The 23452-nt window shown below is 41.3% G+C and overlaps 1 protein-coding gene across 1 annotated transcript in view; it reads left to right on the forward strand.

The window, feature by feature from the left end:
• Positions 1-23452, forward strand: part of RAPGEF5 (Rap guanine nucleotide exchange factor 5) — a 382012-nt gene that overhangs the window by 94641 nt on the left and 263919 nt on the right. Inside the window, exons 2-3 of the mRNA XM_040352795.1 lie at positions 13092-13142; positions 19373-19479. Of these exons, the coding sequence (XP_040208729.1) occupies positions 13092-13142; positions 19373-19479 (158 nt within the window). The remainder of the gene's footprint in view (positions 1-13091; positions 13143-19372; positions 19480-23452) is intronic.

A 23452-nucleotide genomic window follows, 5' to 3' on the forward strand; every position in this document is an offset into this window, starting at 1 on the left:
GTTCATCCAAAAATTTTCGAAGCGACAACCAAGAAAATATTTCTCGTACAATACCAGAACGTACGATATTCATTTAATCAGTACAGTATTCGTCCTAAAAAAACGGGAGAACAAGCCCACACATGCTCGGAAACAACAGAATACATTACAATACAATACAACGCATCACTGCCGTCAATCACAGCCAGTGAGCCAATGAGGAGAGAGGGGGGCAGGCTGAGATTGCAGCTCTGTGTGTTAATGGACACGCAAAATGCTTGCTCTAGGGGCACTTGGCAGGAGGGAGGGCCGGGAGCAGTGGCGAGGGACCGGATAAGAGGAGGATCGGGGCTGCTTTGTGCAAAACCACTGCACAGAGCAGGTAAGTATAACATGTTTGTTATTTTGTTTTTCTTTTAAAGCTTGGTTTTAATATTACTTTAAATATGTCTTTACGAAGTGCATACATCCATTTAGTCCCCAATTCTAGCTGAACTGAAACGAGTCTACTCCTACCATCATAGACACAAACACACCATGTCCAGTTTAATTGGAATGTAAAAGTACATTTGAGATGAAATTTGTTCTTTGAAATGGTTTGCAGGAAACTGTGGGCTAACAATTTACTTACACTATTGAATGGCAGAGATTGTCCCACTCACCACACTGTCACTTTTAGTGCCGGTTCACATATATGCGATGCGGGAACCAGCGTGATTCCAGTGCAGGTTTCCGCATTGTATGTGTAGCGCCCTCTTGCTTTCAGCATGGGCGCTACGCTAATGTTAGTGGGAATGGGAGAGTTACTTTGCTCCCATTCAAGATTTGTTCAAATTCCGGACGTCTGTCATTCCAGAATCGTCCACTGGGTCAGTCTGTGGTCCAGGGATGCAGTGCCATCCCTGGCCAGCAGTTGGCGCTAGAGGGGTTCTGGTAGAGCAAGCTTTCCCAGCAACCAATTAGAGGAGTTTTCCCTCGCAAGGCATGCTGGGGGAGAGTATATCTGTGACAGGGGTCATGTGTTCTAAAACTTTCGTGGGGTCCCCGTTCCAGGTGCGGTACCCACCTTCAGGGTACGCGCATTCATGGACCCCGCCAGTGCGGCCCACCTGGCCAAGGCTCAATACTGCCTCAAACTTCATCGGGAGGAAATTGTGGACTTCAGTGTTTCGCTGGATTCCAGGACCTATTGAAAGAATCCCAGTCTGGGATCGGGTGTTCGGATCACTGACAGGTATGCTTGCTGTCATCCGGGGGCCTGTGTAGGAAAAAGTCTACTGGGAGGAGTTGCTCTTTATTCACCTTAGTCCTTTATTGAAATTGGCCTGTGACCAAGGCCCTAGAGCCGGATCTGTGAGACAGACCCGTTCCTCCCAGACAGTTCAGAGTGACACTTCGGCTGCCAGGCCTATCATAGGGATCTGTCCGGGGGCACTTTACCCACTCCGAGTAGAGTGGCGATGAGTTGCAGAAGTTGGTACTATACAGAGTAGTACTGACTGCTCCATTGTTATCCAGGCCTGATACCACAAGGTTTTCTCCTCCTATCCTTTCATCAACCTTGTCCTTCCAAACTGATGTTGATGTTGGCCGTGTTGGCCTGGAAATAAAGCATTGAAAACCCTTTAATTACTGTCTGGACCTTCGCTCACTATTTGTTCTACCACTGCACCCCTGGAGCCATGTCAGGGTAACTTAATTTGCCGATCCCAAATCAATCAGCGGCTCCTTCGGGGGTGAGCGCTACATATGTCACCTGCCGGCCGTTCACACTGACATCTGCAAACCGCTGCGGGTGTCAATACAAATTGAATGACATCCCCAGATCAGATCGCAGTAAGAACTGCCAAATGGTGCAGGAATTCGATCGCATATGTGTGAGCACCCATGTGATCCAATTCCAGTGCAGACCAAAAAAAGGTCCTGCACCATTTTGGTGCGAATGGTGATGCAAATTCAGTGATAAGATGATCTGTGTGGCTGAATTTGCATTGCACAGACATCGCATGTGATCTGCAGCAGTACGGTGTGAATCACATCCAATGTCTAACATCGCCAATTGTGAACCCGGCCTTAATGTTTTATGCCTGTGTAAGAGCAGCTCCTAGGCTGCAGGGCTGTTCAGGCTTTGTTTTGTCCAACACAGCTTTGAGCTCAGAGACACACCGGTTTTCTGTTCAAATTGAAAATCTCTTCAGTATTATTGCCACAGTGAGGGCAGAGTCTTTATTCAGACTATGCTATTAAATATACATTTGGCATAACAGCAGTATAGCTTTTTTTTACATTTTTAAGTAGGCATGGCTTTTATCCACAACTTCACATCTAGGCAGGGTAGGATTTCCATCTCTGGGGCCTAAAGGTACTCAACCTTTGATGCACAAAGCAGCACCCTTCTGCTAGCATCACCTCTTTCACACAAAAATATTTCTTTGTCATGCTGGCCCTAACCTGGCTTACAATCAGATTGTTACAGTCAGTAAATAGGCTTCATTGAGATGTTTATATTTCTACTGAAGAAGTGTAGCGCTGGCCAGACTCCTGCATAGTCTACACAGGCTGTAGATCCCCACACTCATTCACACATTGTTGCTGCCTGTAACACATTTCTGTCTGTTAGAGACTGCCACCCTGTTGTCAAGTCAATGCAACTGGGACCTCATTGTGGTCCCTGTACTGTATGTGCAATTTTTGTTGGTAGATTAGTATTCTACATAGTAGTAGTTTTATCATGTCTTGATCCATACACTCATAACCAGACCACTGCAGCTATGGTTTCCCATTATTCTTCTATTGGTCACCTCTAGATATCCAAAATTTACCCACGGCCACCTTGAGGCAGATCCACGTAGATCGGCGCTTCTCTCCGCCGGGCGTAGCGTATCTAAGATACACTACGCCGCCGTAACTTATATATTTTTTTTCGAATCCTCAAAGAATTTGCGCCGTAAGCTACGACGGTGTAGTGTATCTTTGGCGGTGTAAGGGCGCGGAATTCAAATGGATGTGATGGGGGCGTGTTTTATGTAAATACGTCGTGACCCGACGTAAACTACGTTTTTTTGAACGGCGCATGCGCCGTCCGTGGGGGTGTCCCAGTGCGCATGCTCGAAATTAAACCGGAACAAGCCAATGCTCACGATGGTGACATCATTCTTTGCAAATCCCTATTCGCGAAAGACTTACGCAAACGACGTAAAAAATTAAAAATTTGACGCGGGAACGACGGCCATACTTAACATTGAGTACGCCTCATAATAGCAGCTTTAACTATATGCCGGAAAAAGCCGAACGCAAACGACGTAAAAAAATGCGCCGGACGTACATTCGTGGATCGCCGTAACTAGATAATTTGCATACTCGACGCGGAATTAGACGGAAACGCCACCTAGCGGCCGGCGGAAAAAATGCACCTAAGATCCGACGGCGTACTAAGACGTACGCCTGTCGGATCGATCCCAGATGCCGTCGTATCTTGTTTTGTAGATACAAAACAAAGATACGCCGCAGGAACTTTAAAATTACGCGGTGTATCACTAGATACGCCGGCGTAATTATTTTGTGGATCTGCCCCTGTGTGTTGTGTGGCTATGATTTCTGATCCTTTTAGTGTGATACAAAGGCTCAGAGACTTGGAAACAAAGAATTTGGACTTTGGAGGCAGGAAGTAAACATTTGTTTAGAGAAATTATGGCTTTTGCCTCTGCCACTGATCAGCACATGCCTACTATGCCTAATGGTACAATTGGCCATGCATCTATGCGCCTTCTTGGGCATCGACAAAAACTGTCTTCCATTGTCTTAAAAAATAAAGGTAAAATAAACAATATATTTTTTTTTAAAGTGCCCCCGTTCCCGCGTACTCGCACACAGAAGCGAACACATACGTAACTCACGCCCACATATGTAAACGGTGTTCAAATGACACATGTGAGGTATCGCCGCGTGCGTTAGTTCCTGTGCAAATACCATGTGACATAAGTTGCAACGATCACCATTTTATTCCCTAGAGCAATGTTTCCCAACTCATGTTTTCAGGATTTCCCTCAGATGAAACGGCTGTGGCAATTACTAAGGCTGGGTTCACACTACTACACTACTTTCATCCTACTTTGCTCTGCTACATTGGTCCTACTTTTATCCTACATTGGTCCTACATCCATCCTACTTTCATGAACAGGATACTACTTTGGTCCGACTTCAATGATATTCAATGGGCCTGAAGTAGGATTAATGTAGGACCAAAAGTAGTACAGGGAGCATTTTCAAAGTCGGACCGACTTGTGTAGGACGCTACAAGACGCTCTCATAGGGAAACATTGAACACAGAGCAAAGTAGGATGAAAGTAGTGTAGTAGTGTGAACCCAGCCTAAAGCCCCATACACACCATCAGATTATCTGCAGATTTTTGTCTTCAGATTTACCAAAACCATGTAGTACAAGGGCCTGCCTGATTGCATACAAATTGAAACTCTTAAGGTTTGACCTCATATTATATGGTTTTGGTAAATCTGAAGACAAAAATCTGCAGATAATCTGATGGTGTGTATGGGGCTTAAGGCAGTGAAACTGATCAAATCACCTGTGCAAAATAATGGAAAGCCTGAAAACATGACCTGTGCCTTGAGGACTGGAGTTGGGAAACACTGCCCTAGAGTTTCTACTAAAAAACATATATAATGTTTGGGGGCTCTGGGTAATTTTCTAACAAAAAAATATGATTTTTACATGTAGGAGAGGAGTACCAGAATAGGCCTGGAAGTGGTTAAACATACAGAAGTCATAAGTATGAAAGCTGCAGATATGAATTCTTCTTGTTTCCTTGGATTCCTAGCAGATCACACACATTAATTATTTAAACAGATATTTTTTCCTCGGTAATGACTGTAGTAAAACATATATATTCTATAGTAATGAACCATGAAGTACAAAAAGCTAGAATTGGTGCGTTGCGTGTCAGAAGCGCAGATGTACTGGCATTCTAAACGTGTCTGTTCGTAAGAAGAAAGGATGGAGAGCAAAACAACATTTGCCTGGGCAACATGTTGAGGCAGGGGGACGGATTTCCATTGCGATTCCCAGCGTTTGTACGGTACAACAGAAGGTGCTTGGAGGCAGAGAGCAAAGAAGCGTGAATCTTGTAATACGAGTCTGCATGAGTGGCTGCTAATAAGACAGAACGAGATTCAGATGCTCGCGCTTGCATACCAATATGTAGATATAAATATCACAGGAAAACAGTCTGCCTGTATGTTTGTATGTCTGTTTATATGTCTATCCGCCTTACTGTTTACCTGTATTTATTTCTCTCTATTTCTAGAATCTACTATTATGTTTTGTGAATCAGGTACTAAGAAGAAATTTCCAAATCCTTTAAAGAGCTATAATCAGGGATAACAATTAGAGTAATCCAATTCTTACTGAGTTTACAAAATAAATATGCACATTTTGTGGTAGACATGACCTGCAGACTGTGTTATTGTCATTATCTTATGTGACACAGACCTTGTTCAAGGGAAATCGAAAATTAATTCATTTTCACCTATTTTGAGCTAATACAACCTGGACAATACAAACAAGAATAAGCCCCCGTTCACACCGAAGCGACTTGTCATGCAATTTGACAGGCCAAATCGCACGACAAGCCTTACCCTATTGTTGGCAATGGCACTGTTCAAATGGGTGCGACGCTGACTTTGCGGTGCCGCATCGATTTGAAAAAGCAGTTCCTGCACTACTTTTGGGATTACAGATGCGACTCAGATATCTGTGCATGAAGCCGCACAGATGTCTTCCGAGTCACAACTCAAATCCCACTGACATGTGGCCTTGAAATGGTGCGATTTCAGATGAAGTCGCACAATTTCAAAGCCACATTTAACGTGAATGAGGGCTGAGAATATGATAAAAGCGTACATAAGCAGAGCTTATGAGCTAAAGAAATTTCAGAGATATAGGCAGCTGAGTTTATATATACATATATATTTATATTTCTTGTAAATGTTGAATTTCACGCCACCTCTGCTCAACTCCCATGCATACCTATTGGTTAATGAAGCAACCCACCATATGAAGACCCATTTGGATCTAGGAGAGCTTGAGGGAACAAGGTCCAGGTCAGATTTACATAAGACTGCAACTGCCTCTTTCTCCTAATCTTATGATTACTTTGACATTGTTTACTCATGGTAACTTCTGTTTCTTTAATCATATGCTTTTTTTTAATTAGTATTATTATTTATAGCACGTGTTTTAAATAATTTCAACAATTTGCATATTTTACAGTCACATCAGTCCCGGAGCTTACAATCTGAAGTTCCTATGTCACATACAAAGCAGTAAATGTGACTTTCACCACAGTAGTATTGTTCTGGTGCATGTATATTAGATTAGGCCTCGTACACACGATAGGTTAACCAGAGGACAACGGTTTGATGACCGTTTTCATCGGTCCAAACCGATCGTGTGTGGGCCCCATAGGTTTTTTAACCTCAGGTTAAAAAAATGGCAACTTGCTTTAAAATTTAACCGATGGATTGCTAACCGATAGGTCAAAACCGATCGTTAGTACGCACAACCATCGGTTAAAAATCCACGCATGCTCAGAATCAAGTCGACGCATGCTTGGAAGCATTGTACTTTCGTTTTGTTTCAGCACATCGTTGTGTTTTACGTCACCGCGTTCTGACACGATCGTTTTTTTAACCGATGGTGTGTAGACGTGACGGACCATCAATCAGCTTCATCGGTTAACCTATGACAACAGTACGTCGGTCCGTTCTCATCTGATGGACTGGACTGCTTTATATATTGCTGACAAATGACATAGCACTTCATATATTGTACATTCACAGTAGTCCCCGCCCTCGAGGATATTACAATCTGAGATTCCTATCACACGTACATAAATATGCTAGGGCCAATTTTTACAGGAGCTAAGTAACCTACCACCAAGTCTTTGGAGTGTGGGAGGAAACACACACAAGCACAGTGAGAACATGGTTGCTTGGTTGGGTTTTGAACCAAGGACCCTAGTGCTGTAAGACAGAAGTGCTAACCACTAAGCCATTGTTCTGCCCAGTAGAACATGCTGTTGTAGAAATACAGTTTTTAAAACATAAACACACTATGAAAAGACTATCAATCAAGCTATAATGTTCTACATGTTTAGCTGGGAAAAATGTTAAAATAAAATGTTCAGGTCTATAAACCCATGCAACAGTGGAGCTAATTTTTTAAAGTAGAACTAAAGGCAAAACTTTAATTTTTCAATTTGAGTTTGAGAGGGTTATAACCCTTGTCAGTTTTTGCCAAATGTCTCCCATTGTGGAGATTTCCCTTCACTTCCTGTCCCATGGTCGAAACAGGAGGGGAGAGAAAATCCCTCTAAAGTGAGCAAATCCCTAGTTGTCACTGCCGTTACCAGAATTGTGTCCCCCATTGAAAGATTTCCCCTCTATTCCTGTTCTAGTTACAACCCAAAAATTTTGATTTTCTTTAACGTTTAATCTTGGTGCTAACTATAAAGATGACAAATAGGGTGAATCTCTCTAATGGGGACACAGGCAGCAATACAAATGTGAGAGGTCTACACTCTATCAAAAAATAAAAAAAATATTTTGCATTTAGTTATACTTTAAAGCATTTGTAAGTAACCAATCCAGACATTGTTTTTTTATTTTTAAACTTGACAGTTGAAATATAATTGTCTTGTATGCACAAATCGGCGATTGCAGTTTTATGGCTATGAAATGTGCTTTATCATCCCATTGTCACAGGACATTTGCATGGGAAAAGTGTGTGGTAATTATTAAATATAACCACACCTGTATTATGTCAATTTCTTTTTCAATTAGTGGCAAGTTTTAAGCCAGCCAAAGCTGGCCACCACACTGAGAATGTTTTCTACAGCTTTAGTTATTGCTTTAACCACTTGCAGACCAGCTCACGCAGATATACTGCGGCAGGTTGGCAGCAATGCGTAAATCACCGTACCTGTACATAGCGTGCACGCGGGTCGGGCAGACTCGATGTCCGCTGGCAACCCGCAATCGCCTAGTACAGAGGCAGAACCATGATCTACCAGTGTAAACAAGGTGGATCCCCATTCTGACAGGGGGCATGTCAGATCTTCTGTTCTCAGTGATCGGGAACCGTGATCTCCATCATGTCCTAGTGAGCCCACCCCCCTACAGTTAGAACACACCCAGGGAACACACTTAACCCCTTGATCGCCCCCTAGTGTTAATCCCTTCCCTGCCAGTGTCTTATTTTTACATTGATCAGTGCATTTTTATAGCACTGATCAATGTAATAATGTCACTGGTCCCCAAAAAGTGTCATTTGGGGTCAGATCTGTCCACCGCAATGTTCCAGTCCCTCTAAAAATCGCAGATCGCCACCATTACTAGTAAAAACAAAAAATAAATAAAAGTCCCTAAATCTATCCCATAGTTTGTAGACATGATTAACTTTTGCGCAAACCAATCAATATACGCCTATTGTGATTTTTTTTTTAACAAAAATATGTAGAAGAATGTGTATCGGCCTAAACTGATGAATAAATGTGTTTTATATATTTTTTTGGCATATGTATTATAGCAAAAAGTAAACAAATCATTTTTTTTTATTTTGTCGCTCTTGTTCATAGCACAAAAAATAAAAAACACAGAGGTGATCAAATACCACCAAAATAAAGCTCTATTTGTGGGGAAAAAAGGACATCAATTTTGTTTGGGTACATCATCGCACGATCCTGTAATGAATTGTCAGTTAAAGTGACGCAGTGCTGTATCGTAAAAAATTCCTTGGTCATGAAGGGGCAAATCCTTCCGGGCTGAAGTGGTTAAAGGGCATCTGCAATACTGGAGGAATGACTATGTTTAATTATTGAGGGTTTAGGATATATTAGAAGGGCAAATGACAAATGTATCTGTTAGGCCCCATTCACACCTCAGCGTTTTGTAGCTTGAAGCCTGAAGCTCCAAAACACTGGAGGAGAAAAAAAATCTATTATTCTCTATGGAGATGGTTCACATCTCCACTCCAAATTGCCTAAAGCTCAAAAAAGTTCTAGAGCTTTTTTGTAGCTCAATTCGGGCAGTTTTAGCATTTTTCTGCTTTTTACATGGGTGACCTCTTGACCTGTTCAAAATTGCGGCAAAAATCGCACGACTGCCTAAGAAACAATATGCCCAGGTGTGAATGCAGCCTAGTCTCGTCCACCTTAGTGTATAAAAAAGGGAAGGCACAGGAATCTGCATATAAGGATTCCTATTTTATGTTGGGGGGTCAGCTTTATCTTAATCTTAGAGCACAGGACAGAGGCGGAATATTCATGCATCGTGGGTTATAGGTGTGTACCTTCAGGTGATTGGACACTGACACTGGTAGAATTTTTTTCGTAAAGAAGTGGGTTATTCCTGTGAATGATCCTGTGCCTGTCCTAAAACAAACATCTGCATTTACACCTGAGCATATAGTTTTCAGGCAGAAAGTCAGGCGTTTTTTACGTGATTATGCTGTGATTTACTGCATTTTTTGCCATGATTTTGTACAGGTCAAAAGTTTACCAATTTAAAAAGCGACAGAACGCTCAGATGTGAACAGGGGCTATTTAAATGAATGGGATTTTGCTTGTTGGGCGTTTTTGAACTTTTGAGATGAGCTTTTTCCGAGCTGAAGGTATTCCTTCTTTCAAAGAGTCCGTGGATAGATGCACCTAGAAAATGTCTTTAATCTTGCAAGGCCCAGCCATACAACCAGCTCTTGCTGCAATTTTAGTCTGTAAAACTGCAGCTAACTTTACTAGGATAGTGAACAACCAACATGTCCCTGTATTTTAGGATTGTGCTGTTTCAGAGTAATTATACCAACTGCCTTCTGCTCCTCTAAATCCAGAACACCAGTCTGCTCTAACCAGTCTTCAATTTAAAAGCCCAACTTCAGCACTTCCTTACAGAGCAAGTTATGGCCCACAACGGCCAGCAAGCCTTCCCCAAGGTGCTTTTCGCAATGAAGGGACACCCTCACTCCTAAAGAGTGGGGGGTGTATCCGTTACAGTTTGCCTTTCTTTGGGTTTTAGGTCAGATAAATATGCATTTATAAAAAATAAAAGAACTATGCAGAAAAAGGCACATAAATGCATAAAAATGCACAGAACTGTCCATAAATGAGCGTGAATGCATAGAAATGCATGTGATTGTAGACCAACAGATGTTAATAACCTTTTATATGTGTTATAGTGTGCATGGGTTCTTATAGATAAAGGCAGTGGGAGTGTTTTAGTAGTTTAGCCAAGGCAAACTAGACAGGGCTGACACCACTGAGTCCACAAAAAGACTGTGTAGTCGGCTCACATAAAATGCAGAGCCAAATGCATTCCTGGTTGATAAACTGGCATTTTTCTGTGCTTTAAATACTTTAAAGTGATAAAAATGTACAGTATGTATTTTAGAGATGTTCAGCATATTTTCTTCCCTTGACATATGCTTTAGGGTATTTCTCTCAACAAGAGAATATGTAACATTTTACTAACTGTGATATGTTTTCTTATGTCTTTTAATGTCTACTACAGTATGAATGAAAAACAAAGCTTTACATAATTCTTTGCCCAAATGTTTACAGCACAGGGAAAACGGTATCTAAGCCTCTTATGAGAGTGGCAAATTACCATTATTGGCTTGAGTCCCTGATTATCACTCGCTATTACCGCCGTCACTAGGGATGAGCCGAACAACCCCATGTTCGGTTCGCACCAGAACCTTTGAACGGACCGAACGTTCGTGCGAACATTTAGAACCCCATTGACGTCTATGGGACTCAAACGTTCGAATTCAAAAGTGCTAATTTTAAAGCCTAATATGCAAGTTATTGTCGTAAAACGTCTTTGAGAACCCGGGTCTTGTCCCAGGGAACATGAATCAATGGAAAAAAAAGTTTTAAAAACGGTTGTTTTTTCAGGACTCCTGAAAAAACAACCGTTTTTAAATCTTTTTTTCCATTGATACATGTTCCCTGGGGCAAGACCCGGGTTCTCAAAGAAGTTTTCACAGGCATACTATAGACACCCAGCAGGTACAATATTTAAAGGAATTTTTCATTTTTTTAATTTTTTTATTTAAGCATCATTAAAATCGCTGCTCCTGAATCTTTAGGTGCAAACTACAGAGCACACGGCCAGTACACACCAAGTAGCTTTAGGTGCAAACTACAGAGGACACAGGCAATAAACCACGTAAGAATACTGCAGCTAGCACAATCACCTGCCTGCCAGTAAATTAGGAAGAACTGATCTAGCTAAACTATACAGTGTATAAATATATATACAACACCTGGGATGCATATATATCCTCTACACACTGTAACATTAACTGACTAGCCTGCCTGCCTGCTCTATCTACCTGCAATAAATGACACACTCTCTCTCTCTCTCGCTCTCTCTCTGTGTCCTCTCTTAACCACCGCAACACACTACACAAGGCCGACCTGCAGGCGGCCTTTTATAGTGTGGGGTGTGTGCTAAACCTCCTGAGCCATAATTGGCCAAAGCCACCCTGGCTTTGGCCAATTATGGCTCTCCGTTTTTTGCAAGCTGTGATTGGCCAAGCATGCGGGTCATAGAGCATGCTTGGCCAATCATCAGCCAGCGATGCCGCAGTGAATTATGGTCTGTGAAACGTAACTCGAATTTTGCGAGAACGACCCGCTTTGTTCGTATTTCGACGAACGATCGAACATACGTGTAGTGTAACTGTCACACGTGTAGTGTAATATCATCTTTGCCTACTAAGGAGAAAATCCAAAAGAAATTGAGTTAGCAAGAGTACAAGAAGAAAAAGAGAAAGATGTTTGGAATGTGGAAAAGGAAAAGAAACAAGAGGAAGTAAAAAATAGGGGATGGGCTATAGTAGAGATGGGAAACCTCCCAGGTTTTTGTAGGGGTTTGTTTAGCAGTGGTGCAGATAAATGACAAAAGTCATGGTAATTGTTGGTACAACCTTCAGGTCCTAAATTTAGCAGTGCTCTATATAAGTTCTTATAGATAATGTTTGCCCAAGGCTATACAAAATAAGTTGACAGACATTGACCCAATATATCTTGATCTTTGGGAACTTCTACTGAATAAGCCTTAGGCCGGGTACACACGGGCAAACATGTACGATGAAACCGGTCCGTCGGACCGTTTTCACCGTACATGTCTGCCCGGGGACTTCTGTGCGATGGCTGTACTAACCATCGTACAGAAGTCTGCGCGTAAACAATACGCGGGGCGTGTCCTTTTAAATGCTTCCACGCATGCGTCAAAGTCATTCGACGCATGCGAGGGATGGCGGGCGCTCGGACATGTACAGTAGGTCTGTACTGACGACCGTACATGTCCGAGCGGGCAGGATTCCAGCGGACGGTTTTAAAACAAGTCCAGGAATATTTGTCCGCTGGGAAAAGGCCCGGCGGGCAAATGTTTGCTGGAATTCTGCCCGCTCGCGCCTACACACGACCGAACATGTATGCTGAAACATACATGTTTGGTCGTGTGTACGGGGCCTTAAAGAACCTACAAGCAGAAGCAGTTAGGAGAGACTTTCCAGATTTAATTTGTACACATCTACTATTGAGCTTAATAACTCCAAAATCACAATAAATGATTTATGTTAATAACTTGCATAAACAAGATAGTGCTGTGACGATTTTGCTTAATTTCATCATTTGATCAGTGGTAGTTTACAGGGAGGAGGTTATTGAAACTGCTCATATCAAACGCTGCATTTTCTGTTTAGACGCAAATAAATAATTATTAGTGTTTGACAAGAAAATGCTGTTTTTGACCTGCTTTGTCTGCAGTTCAGAAACACCTCAGTAGGACATGTTGTGTCCAAAGAAACGCAACAATGCAAAGCAGGTGAAACACAGCCTCCGAACTGCCCAATGTAATGTTCATTTACAGTCAATGGGGTTTTGATGACTTGTGTTTGAGGTGTACTCCAAATGCACATAAACCACAGGGAAACAACACATTGACATGAGCGTAACTGTCATAAATGATCTAATAAAATATATTTAAATTCTGTTGAATAATTGTTTTTCTTTTTTTTTTTTTTGCATTTTCAGGTTCTGACGGAAAGAATTTCAAACATTTGTGTGGATAATTCAGCCAACAAGGTATATTATTCCCTTATTTTCCTTCTTTGTCATACTTGCTTTGTTATATGCAGTACACAATATAAAACACAGAAAAGGCCCTATAGACAGTATGTATGTCTTCCTTTTCTCTACGTTATGCTTTAACGGTAAGACTAGAAAAATATGGTCGCCAGTTTACCATGGTGACTTGAAACTGAGATTGTGACAATAAGATTCCCCACACATAGCTAATTGTCAGACAGGTAGCCACTGTGCAATGCTGGAGTTCAGGACCTTGCTTTCACTGCACTTTTTATAGTCAACTTCCCTTCACATGAGACGTAGCACAGGGGCAACCAGGTCTTGTTTCCAAACCGTGCAGTGGTTGCCTGTCCGACAGTTAGATCTAAGTGTGGAAGCTTTGTTCACTGTTATTACCGCTACACCTGACCACTGCTAGGTATAGCGGTAATCATAAAGATTCCTACTAGACCCAGTGATGGGTAGAGGGATGAGGGATTGACTGAAGATGTGGTGTTTCTATGGTAAGGCTGTATATGTGGTTGTTGTGGTGAGTGGGGAATGAATAACTATACGGCTGCTGTGGTGTATATATGTGTGAATTCTTTGGTAGAAAGCACATATTGTCTGTGTATATACTGTATGTATGTGTGTGCGTCTATATATATATATATATATATATATATATATATATTAGGGCTGTTACTGATCAAAATGTTTGTGTTCGATTCATCGTTTTTTTTTTTTAAATCGGTTAATCGACCAATTTCGATTAATTATAACGCATCTTAGCTTTTTAGCTGATCTCCTTGCAGGCTGATTCCCAGTGCAGCTACCAACCACTAAAATAATGGATAGCAGGATACAAAAAACACACAAAGGCAGCTCTCGATGGGAATAGCATTAAAACTTTTATAGTCTTCAAGTAGGTAACAAAATAAATATTGCACTGGTGATAAAATCGATGTAGCTACATAAACTGTAAAAATGGTGCGAGTAATACCAAACGGTAGCAAAAGCATTAATAAAAACCTGTAGCTAAGTATGATACTGGTATAAAAATGTGTACAACGATACCACTGCTGAATCCAGATGAGGAGGGGGTTAACATCAGTCCTTCGGCATGTAGATGTCCCATGAAGGGAACTATCACAACTCCCAGTGGATGGTTGTAGAATCCCAGGTTGATAGAGGGAAGTGATAGAGGGAAGTGTAACAGCCCTTGCGTGTGGCAGATAGTAAGGTCCCGCTGGCATGTAGATATGAAGGCACAGCAAAGGAGCCCTTCAGATGGACACGGCAAGCCCCGCCGGTGTCCGTGACGTCACCGGATCTCCGACGGAAGGCCCGGAAGCCTGCGGAGAGGTGAATACCAATCAAAATAATTTTGATCGATTAAAAAAATTTTGATCGATCAAAAAAATTTAAGATTAATCGATGAATTAATAGTTAATTTCCACAGCCCTAATATATATATATATATATATATATATATATATATATATATATATATATATATATATATATATATTAGTGCTGTCAAGCGATTACAATTTCTAATCGCGATTAAAATTTCTAATCGCGATTAATCGCATTAATGTCATAGTTAACTCACGATTAATCGCGCGATTAAGGAGGTTCACCCTTTAAAACATTTTTTTTTTTGTTTTCTTATTTTATTTTTTTATAATATTAAATTGTGTTTTTTTATTTTTTTACATTTTGATCACTTTTATTGCTGTCACAAGGAATGTAAACATCCCTTGTGACAGCAATAGGTGGTGACAGGTACTCTTTATGGAGGGATCGGGGTCTAAAAGACCTCCGAGCCCTCCTTTGCACTTCAAAGTATTCAGATCGCCGAAAACGGCGATTCTGAATACTGTGTACTTTTTTAAATCCGGCGCCATTGGCAGCCGAGAAACCCGGAAGTGACGTCATGACGCCGCTTCCGTGGTTTCAATGCGGAGACTGAATCAAAGCCGTTTACGGCTTAGTGTCAGTCTCCACCTGAACACAGAACGCGGCGGATGGAGGATCGGGTCTCCCGGTGGGACGGGAGGCCCGGTCAGAGCGGCGAAAGGCGGCGGGAGGGGGGGGATTTCCCCTCCCGCTCCTCCGGCATAACAACCGAGCGGCTTTTAGCCGCATCGGTTGTTATGTTTGGATAGCCGATCGCCCGCTCTAAACAACGGTACCGGGATGATGCCTGCGGCTGCAGGCATCATCCTGGTATAACCCCCGAACGCCGAGGACGCATATATGCGTCCCGTTGGCGTGAAAGGGTTAAGAGGTACGTGCTGACAAAAAAAAAAATGTCTTAAAGGGTGAACCTCGTTAATCGCGCGATAAAAAAATTGACGGCGTTAAAATGGGTTTGTGTTAACGCCGTTAATAACGCGTTTAACTGACAGCACTAATATATATATATATAATCTAGTGGCTTGAAAAAGTATTCATACCCCTTGAAATTCTCCACATTTTGTTATGTTACAACTAAAAATGTAAATGTATTTCATTGGGATTTTATGTGATAGACCAACACAAAGTGGCCCATAATTGTGAAGCGGAAGGAAAATGATAAATGATTTTCAAAATGTTTTACGAAATAAATATCTGAAAAGTGTGGTGTGCATTTGTATTCCACCCCCTTTACTCTGATACCCCTAACTAAAATGTAGTGGAACCAATTGTCTTCATAAGTCACCTATTTAGTAAATAGATTCCACCTGTGTGTAATTTAATCTTAGTATAAATACAGCTGTTCTGTGAAGCCCTCAGAGGATTGTTAGAGAACCTTAGTGAACAAACTGCATCATGAAGGCCAAGGAACACGCCAGACAGGTCAGAGATAAAGTTGTGGAGAAGTTTAAAGCAGGGTTAGGTTATAAAAAAATGCCCCAAGCTTTGAGCATCTCACAGAGCACTGTTCAATCCATCATCCAAAAATGGAAAGAGTATGGCACAACTGCAAACCTACCAAGACATGGCCACCCACCTAAACTGGCAAGCCGGTCAAGGAGAGCATTCATCAGAGAATTAGCCAAGAGGCCCATGTTAACTCTGGAGGAGCTGCAGAGATCCACAGCTCAGGTGGGAGAATCTGTCCACAGGACAACTATTAGTCGTGCCCTCCACAAATCTGACCTTTATGGAAGAGTGACAAGAAGAAAACCATTGTTAAAAGAAAGCCATAAGAAGTCCCTTTTGCAGTTTGTGGGAAGTCATGTGGGGGACACAGCAAACATGTGGAAAAAGGTGCTCTGGTCAGATAAGACCAAAATTTTACTTTTTTGCCTAAAAGCGAAATGATATGTGTGGTGGAAAACTCACACTGCACATCACCCTGAACACACCATTCCACCATGAAACAATGTGGTGGCAGCATCATGTGGGGATGCTTTTCTTTAGCAGGGACAGGGAAGCTGGTCAGAGTTGATGGGAAGATGGATGTAGCCAAATACAGGGCAATCTTAGAAGATAACCTGTTAGAGTCTTCAAAAGACTTGAGCCTGGGGCGGAGGTTCACCTTCCAGCAGGACAAGGACTCTAAACATACAGCCAGAGCTACAATGGAAGGGTTTAGATCAAAGCATGTTAATGTGGTTCAAAGTCCAGACCTAAATCCAATTGAGAATCTGTGGCAAGACTTGAAAATTACTGTTCACAGATGCTCTTCATCCAATCTGACAGAGCTTGAGCTATTATGCAAAGAAGAATTGGCAAAAATGTCATTCTCTAGATGTGCAAAGCTGGTAGAGACATCCCCAAAAAGACTTGCAGCTGTAATTGCAGCGAAAGGTGGTTCTACAAAGTATGGTTTCAGATATTTATTTGTAAAAAAAATTGACAACCATTTATCATTTTCCTTCCACTTCACAATTATGTGCCACTTTGTGTTGGTCCATCACATAAAATCCAAATAAAATACATTTACGTCTTTAAAATGTAACATGACAAAATGTAGAAAATTTCAAGGGGTATGAATATGTTTTAATGCACTGTATGCATGTACATTTATATATAGTATCTCACAAAAGTGAGTACACACCTCACATTTATGTAAATATTTTAATATATTTTTTGTGTGACAACAATGAAGAAATTACACTTTGTTACAATGTAAAGTAGTGAGTGTACAGCTTATAACAGTGTAAATTTGCTGTCCCCTCAAAATAACTTAACACACAGCCAATAATGTCTAACCTGCTGGCAACAAAAGTGAGTACACCCCTAAGTGAAAATGCCCAAATTTGGCCCAAAGTGTGATATTTTGTGTGGCCTCTTGGGTATGGAGTTCACCAGAGCTTCACAGGTTGCCACTGGAGTCCTCTTCCACTCTTCCATGATGACATCATGGACCTGGTGGATGTTAGAGACCTTGCGCTCCTCCACCTTCCTTTTGAGGATGCCCCACAGATGCTCAATAGGGTTTAGGTCTGGAGACATGCTTGGCCAGCCCATCACCGTTACTCTCTGCTTCTTTAGCAAGGCAGTGGTTGTCTTGGAGGTGTGTTTGGGATCATTATCATGTTGAAATACTGCCCTGCAGCCCAGTCTCCAAAGGGAGGGGGATCATGCTCTGCTTCAGTATGTCACAGTACATGTTGGCATTCATGGTTCCCTCAATGAACTCTAGCTCCCCAGCAGCACTTATGCAGCTCTTGACCATGACACTCCAACCACCATGCTTGACTGTAGGCAAGACACACTTGTCTTTGTACTCCTAACCTGGTTGCCACCACACACGCTTGACACCATCTGAACCAAATAAGTTTATATTGGTCTCATCAGACCATAGGACATGGTTCCAGTAATCCATGTCCTTAGTCTGCTTGTCTTCAGCAAACTATTTGCAGGCTTTCTTGTGCATCATCTTTAGAAGAAGCTTCCTTCTGGGACAACAGCCTTGCAGACTAATTTGATGCAGTGTGCGTTGTATGGTCTGAGCCCTGACAGGCTGACCCCCCACCCCTTCAACCTCTGAAGCCATGCTGGCAGCACTCATACATCTATTTCCCAAAGACAACCTCTGGATATGACGTTGAGCATGTGCATTCAACTTCTTTGGTCGACTATGGCAAGTTCTGTTCTGAGTGGAACCTGTCCTGTTAAACCACTGTATGGTCTTGGCCACCATGCTGCAGCTCAGGGTTTTGTCAATCTTCTTATAGCCTAGGCTATCTTTATGTACAGAAACAATTATTCTTTTCAGATCCTGAGAGAGTTTTTTACCATGAGGTGCCATGTTGAACTTTCAGTGACCAACATGAGAGAGTGAGAGCGATAACATCAAATAAAAAAAAAATCTGCTCCCCATTCACACCCGAGACCTTGTAACACTAACGAGTCACATGGCACCGGGGAGGGAAAATGGCTAATTGGGCCCAATTTGGACATTTCCACTTGGGGTGTACTCACTTGCCAACGGTTTAGACATTAAGGCCCCTTTCACACGTACGACTTGTCCTGCGACTTGGGACTGAAAAGTCGCATGACAAGTCGTTCCCCATGATTTCAAAAGACAACCGTTCATATTAGTACGACTTCAAAGTAGTCCCTGCACTTTGGTCCGACTTTGATCCTACTTCAATCCATTGAATATCACTGAAGTCGGATTAAAGTCTGATCGCTGTCTTAATTGATCCGACTTTGGCATGTGACTTGTGCTCTAATGATCTTGAAGGGGAACTCCACGCTAAATTAAAAAAAAAACGTCTTTGTTTCCCCCTCCAAGAGCACACCAGGCCCTTCAGTCTGGTATGGATTTTGAGGGGAAACCCCACCCAAAATTCATATCAGACCCTTATCCGAGCACATAGCCCGGCAGGTCAGGAAAGGGGGAGGAGACTAGCGCTCCCCCTCCTGAACTATACCAGGCCACATACCCTCAACATGGGGGGTGGTGCTTTGGGGCTGGGGGGCCATGTGCCACCCCAAAGCACCATTTTTGTACATTTTGTCTTCCTTTTTTATCCACATTGTCACTTTCTGTGATTTATTAGAAGAATCTGTAAAATTGATAGTGGAATGTATCTCCATAAGCCATCGCTGACATACCAATTTCTGCACATTTCTCTTACACTTCCTCCTGGGGAGATGCTGAAGGGAGAAAAAGGATTGCTGAGATCTTGATTGTCATGTTTATGTGTATACTAATCACAGCTCCAAGAAAAGGTATTTGTTGTGAACTTTAAGCATATTTTTTATGTCATTTGTTATGATTGCATATGTTTTTTGACTTTCAGTCCTATGGTGAGAGAGTGGCTTGCGCTGGCAGAGCATTGAGGAATGCAGTAAGAAACTTGTCTCCAGAACTTATCCATGATCGGATGTATCTTACTTGTATTTGCCGGTAAGATGCCTTATGAGATACTACATCATAATTATTTAAATAAGTTCTCCAATGTAACAATGTTGGACTATGGCCAGTCTGATCTGCACCAACATCAATGCTCCATCTACACAGAATACTGTTTCCCGAAAAAGTGCTCAACAAACTTCTTTTACATTTTTATTGGGCTTCTGTGGCACAGTTTGTCATAAAAGCCAAAATCTCTGTTTCAATGGGGAAATTAATAAAAAGTGTCTAAGGCAAACTTTGTCTCAGATTGATGGCAGCCAATCCACTTACAAATTTAAATTTTCTAATCTGCACACTTACACAATTTTTATTAATTATTTGATTATTAAAATTTTGGATGAAATTGCATAACATAACATCACATGCAAAACTCGGAAAAGAAAATATGGACGGCTGCACACCAAAAAACCTTTGAAAGGTAGCCTTTAAGAGCCCTTTCACACTGGTGCGTTTTTGCATCGTTTTTGCGGTAAAAATAGCGCTATTAAAACGCTCAAAAAACGCCCCCTCCATTGAAATGAATTGGAATCGCTGTAAAAACGCAGTAAAATAGCAGTGTTTTACCGCTATTTTAACGCTACGCTATAGGCGTTTCCAGTGTGAAAGGGCTCTAATGGTAAAAAAAGGAAAAGCACTACAAAACACAGCAAGCAGTGGGGTATGTAGCTACCCCACTGCTTGCTGTGTTTTGTAGTGCTTTTCCTTTTTTTACCATTAAAGGCTACTTTTTAAAGTTTTTTTGGTGTGTGGCCGTCCATATTTTCTTTCCCGTGTTTTGCTTCGTGCATTGCCGGCACCCACGATTTCTGAGAGGACATTGATTGGTTAGTGCACTCACCTGGAGCGGCAGTTTTTCCTTTCTCATAACATCACATGCATTGCCAGTTAATAAACGAGTATAAATTGCAGTTAGCTTATTTCCTTATGAAATACAATAAACAATAGTAAGTAAGTGAATAATATATAAAAAATGTATGGAAGTAAATTATAGATTTATAGAATCTGAAAAAGGTAAAACACATTTAATCAAAGACTAGTTTAACCACTTCAATACATAGCACTTTTACCCCCTTCCTGCCCAGACCAATTTGTACCTTACAGTGCTCTCACACTTTTAATGACAATTACTCGTGCTACACTGTACTCAAACAACATTTTTATAATTTTTTTGCACAGAACTAGAGCTTTCTTTTGGTGGTAATTAATCAGCACTGTTTTTGTTTTTGCGATAAAAGTAAAAACAGCGCCCAAAAAATTGGGGGGAAAAAACAATTTTTTTAGTTTCTATTACAAAATGTTGAAAATAGGTACTTTTCTTTATAAATTTGGGCCAAAATGTATACTGCTACATATCCTTGGTAAAAATAACCAAATTTAATGGATATTATTTAGTCTGTTTGAAAGTTATAGAGTCTATAAGCTATGCTACAAATCATTGCAAATTGATCATACCTGATGTACTGACAGTATATCGAATTTCTTGAGGCCCTGAAATGTCAGGACAGTACAAATACCCCCTTTTGGAAAGTAGACAATCCAAGGTATTTAGTAAAAGGCATGAAGAGTTTTTTTAAGTTGTAATTTATTTCCCACAATTCTTGGGAAAATTAAGAAATGTATTTATTTACTTTTACGCACAATTGTCATATTAACTACTTGCCGACCAGCCGGTCTACTTGCCGACCAGTTATACGGCGGCAGGTCGGTTCTGCTGCGCGAGATCACGTAGCTATACGTTATCTCGCTATGCAGCCAAAAGGGGCACGTGCCCCTGGTCCCGACGCGCGGGCGCGATTACCGCCGGGCACCCGCGATCGCTTGTTACAGATGGGGGGGAACCGGGAGCTGTGTGTGTAACACATAGCTCTCGGTCCTGTCAGGGGGAGAAATGACTGTTCGCTGTTCATACAATGTATGAACAGCGATCTGTCATTTCTCCAAGTCAGTCTCACCCCCCCTTCAGTTAGAACACACCTAGGGAACATACTTAACCCCTTCCTCGCCCCCTAGTGTTAACCCCTCCCCTGCCAGTGGCATTTTTATAGTAATCAATGCATTTTTATAGCACTGATCGCTATAAAAATGCCAATGGTCCCAAAAATGTGTCAAAAGTGTCCGAAGTGTCCGCCATAAGGTCGCAGTACCGATAAAAATCAATGATCGCCGCCATTACTAGGAAAAAAATTCAATATTAATAAAAATGCCATAAAACTATGCCCTATTTTGTAGACGCTATAACTTTTGCGCAAACCAATATGTAGAAGAATACGTATCGGCCTAAACTGAGGAAAAAAATAGTTTTTTATATATTTTTGGGGATATTTATTATAGCAAAATGTAAAAAATATTGTTTTTTTTTTAAATTGTCGCTCTATTTTTGTTTATAGCGCAAGAAATAAAAACAGCAGAGGTGATTAAATACCACCAAAAGAAAGCTCTATTTGTGGGAAAAAAAGGACGCCAATTTTGTTCGGGAGCCAGGTCGCAGGACCGCGCAATTGTCGGTTAAAGCGACGCAGTGCCGAATCGCAAAAAGTGGCCCGGTCATTGACCAGCAATATGGTCCGGGGCTGAAGTGGTTAACAAGTTATTTATCACACACTGCATAGGCATACTTGCAAGTACACCCCGAAACACATTTTTCTACTCATCCCAAGTATGGCAATACCACCTGTGTGAGACTTTTACGCAGCGTGGCCACATACAGAGGCCCAACATCCACGTAGCATCTCTAGAAGCATGAATTACACATCTAAATTCCTGACTACCTATCGCACTGTTGAAGGCCCTGGAGCACCAGGACAATAGAATTACCCACATAACTACCCCAATTTGGAAAGCAAACATCCCAACATTTATTCTATGAGGCATTGCAAGTCTTTTGAACATGCCATTTTTTCCACAAGTTTTTGGAAAATGTGGAAAGAAAATTAAAACTTTTTTTTTTTTACACAAAGTTGCCAATTTATAAGATATTTCAAACGCATAGCATGTACATAGCAAAAATTACACCCCAAAATACATTCTGCTACTCGTTCTGATTATGACAATACCACATGTGTGAGACGTTTACACAGCCTGGCCACATACAGAGGCCCAACATAGAAGTAGCACCCCTGGGCGTTCTAGGAGTTCAAATTTCTTGACTACCCGGGGCACCAGGACAATGGATACGTCCACAAAATTACCCGATTTTGGAAAGAAACCACCCCAAGGTATATTCTATGAGTCTCTTGAACATTTTTGGAAATAAAATAAAAATGCATTTGTTTTTTTACACAAAGTTTTCCATTTATAAGACAGTAATAAAACACAGCAAAAATTACACTCCAAAATACGTTCTGCTACTTGTCCTGAGTATGGCGATACCACATGTGTGAGACTTTTTCACAGCCTAGCCACATAGAGAGGCTCAACATCCAAAGAGCACAATCAGGTGTTCTAGGGACATAAATTACACATATAGTTTCCTTACAACCTAATGCATTTTTGAAGACCCTTCATACTTCTAACTCATAGCATGTACAGTGCCTTGAAAAAGTATTCACACCCCCTGAACTCTTTACACATTTTGTCACGTTACAATCAAACACTCAAATGTATTTTTTCGGGATTTTATGTGATAGTCCAAAACAAAGTGGCACATAATTGTGAAGTGGAAGGAAAATGATAAATGGTTTTCCAATTGTTTTACAAATAAATATCAGAAACTACCTTTCGCTGCAATTACAACTGCAAGTCTTTTTGGGTATGTCTGACACCTCTCAATTCAGAAGCAGTAGCTTTGATAGCTGTGTGCATCTGCTGAATTAAATACATTACAAAGTTTTTCTAGATTGTAAGCTCTAACGAGCAGGGCCCTCTGATCCCTCCTGTATTGAATTGTATTGTGACTGTACTGTCTTCCCTGATGTAAAGCGCTGCGCAAACTGTTGGCGCTATATAAATCCTGTATAATAATAAT

The sequence above is a fragment of the Rana temporaria genome, chromosome 5, assembly GCF_905171775.1.
Source record: "Rana temporaria chromosome 5, aRanTem1.1, whole genome shotgun sequence".
Classification (NCBI taxonomy): Eukaryota; Metazoa; Chordata; class Amphibia; order Anura; family Ranidae; genus Rana; species Rana temporaria.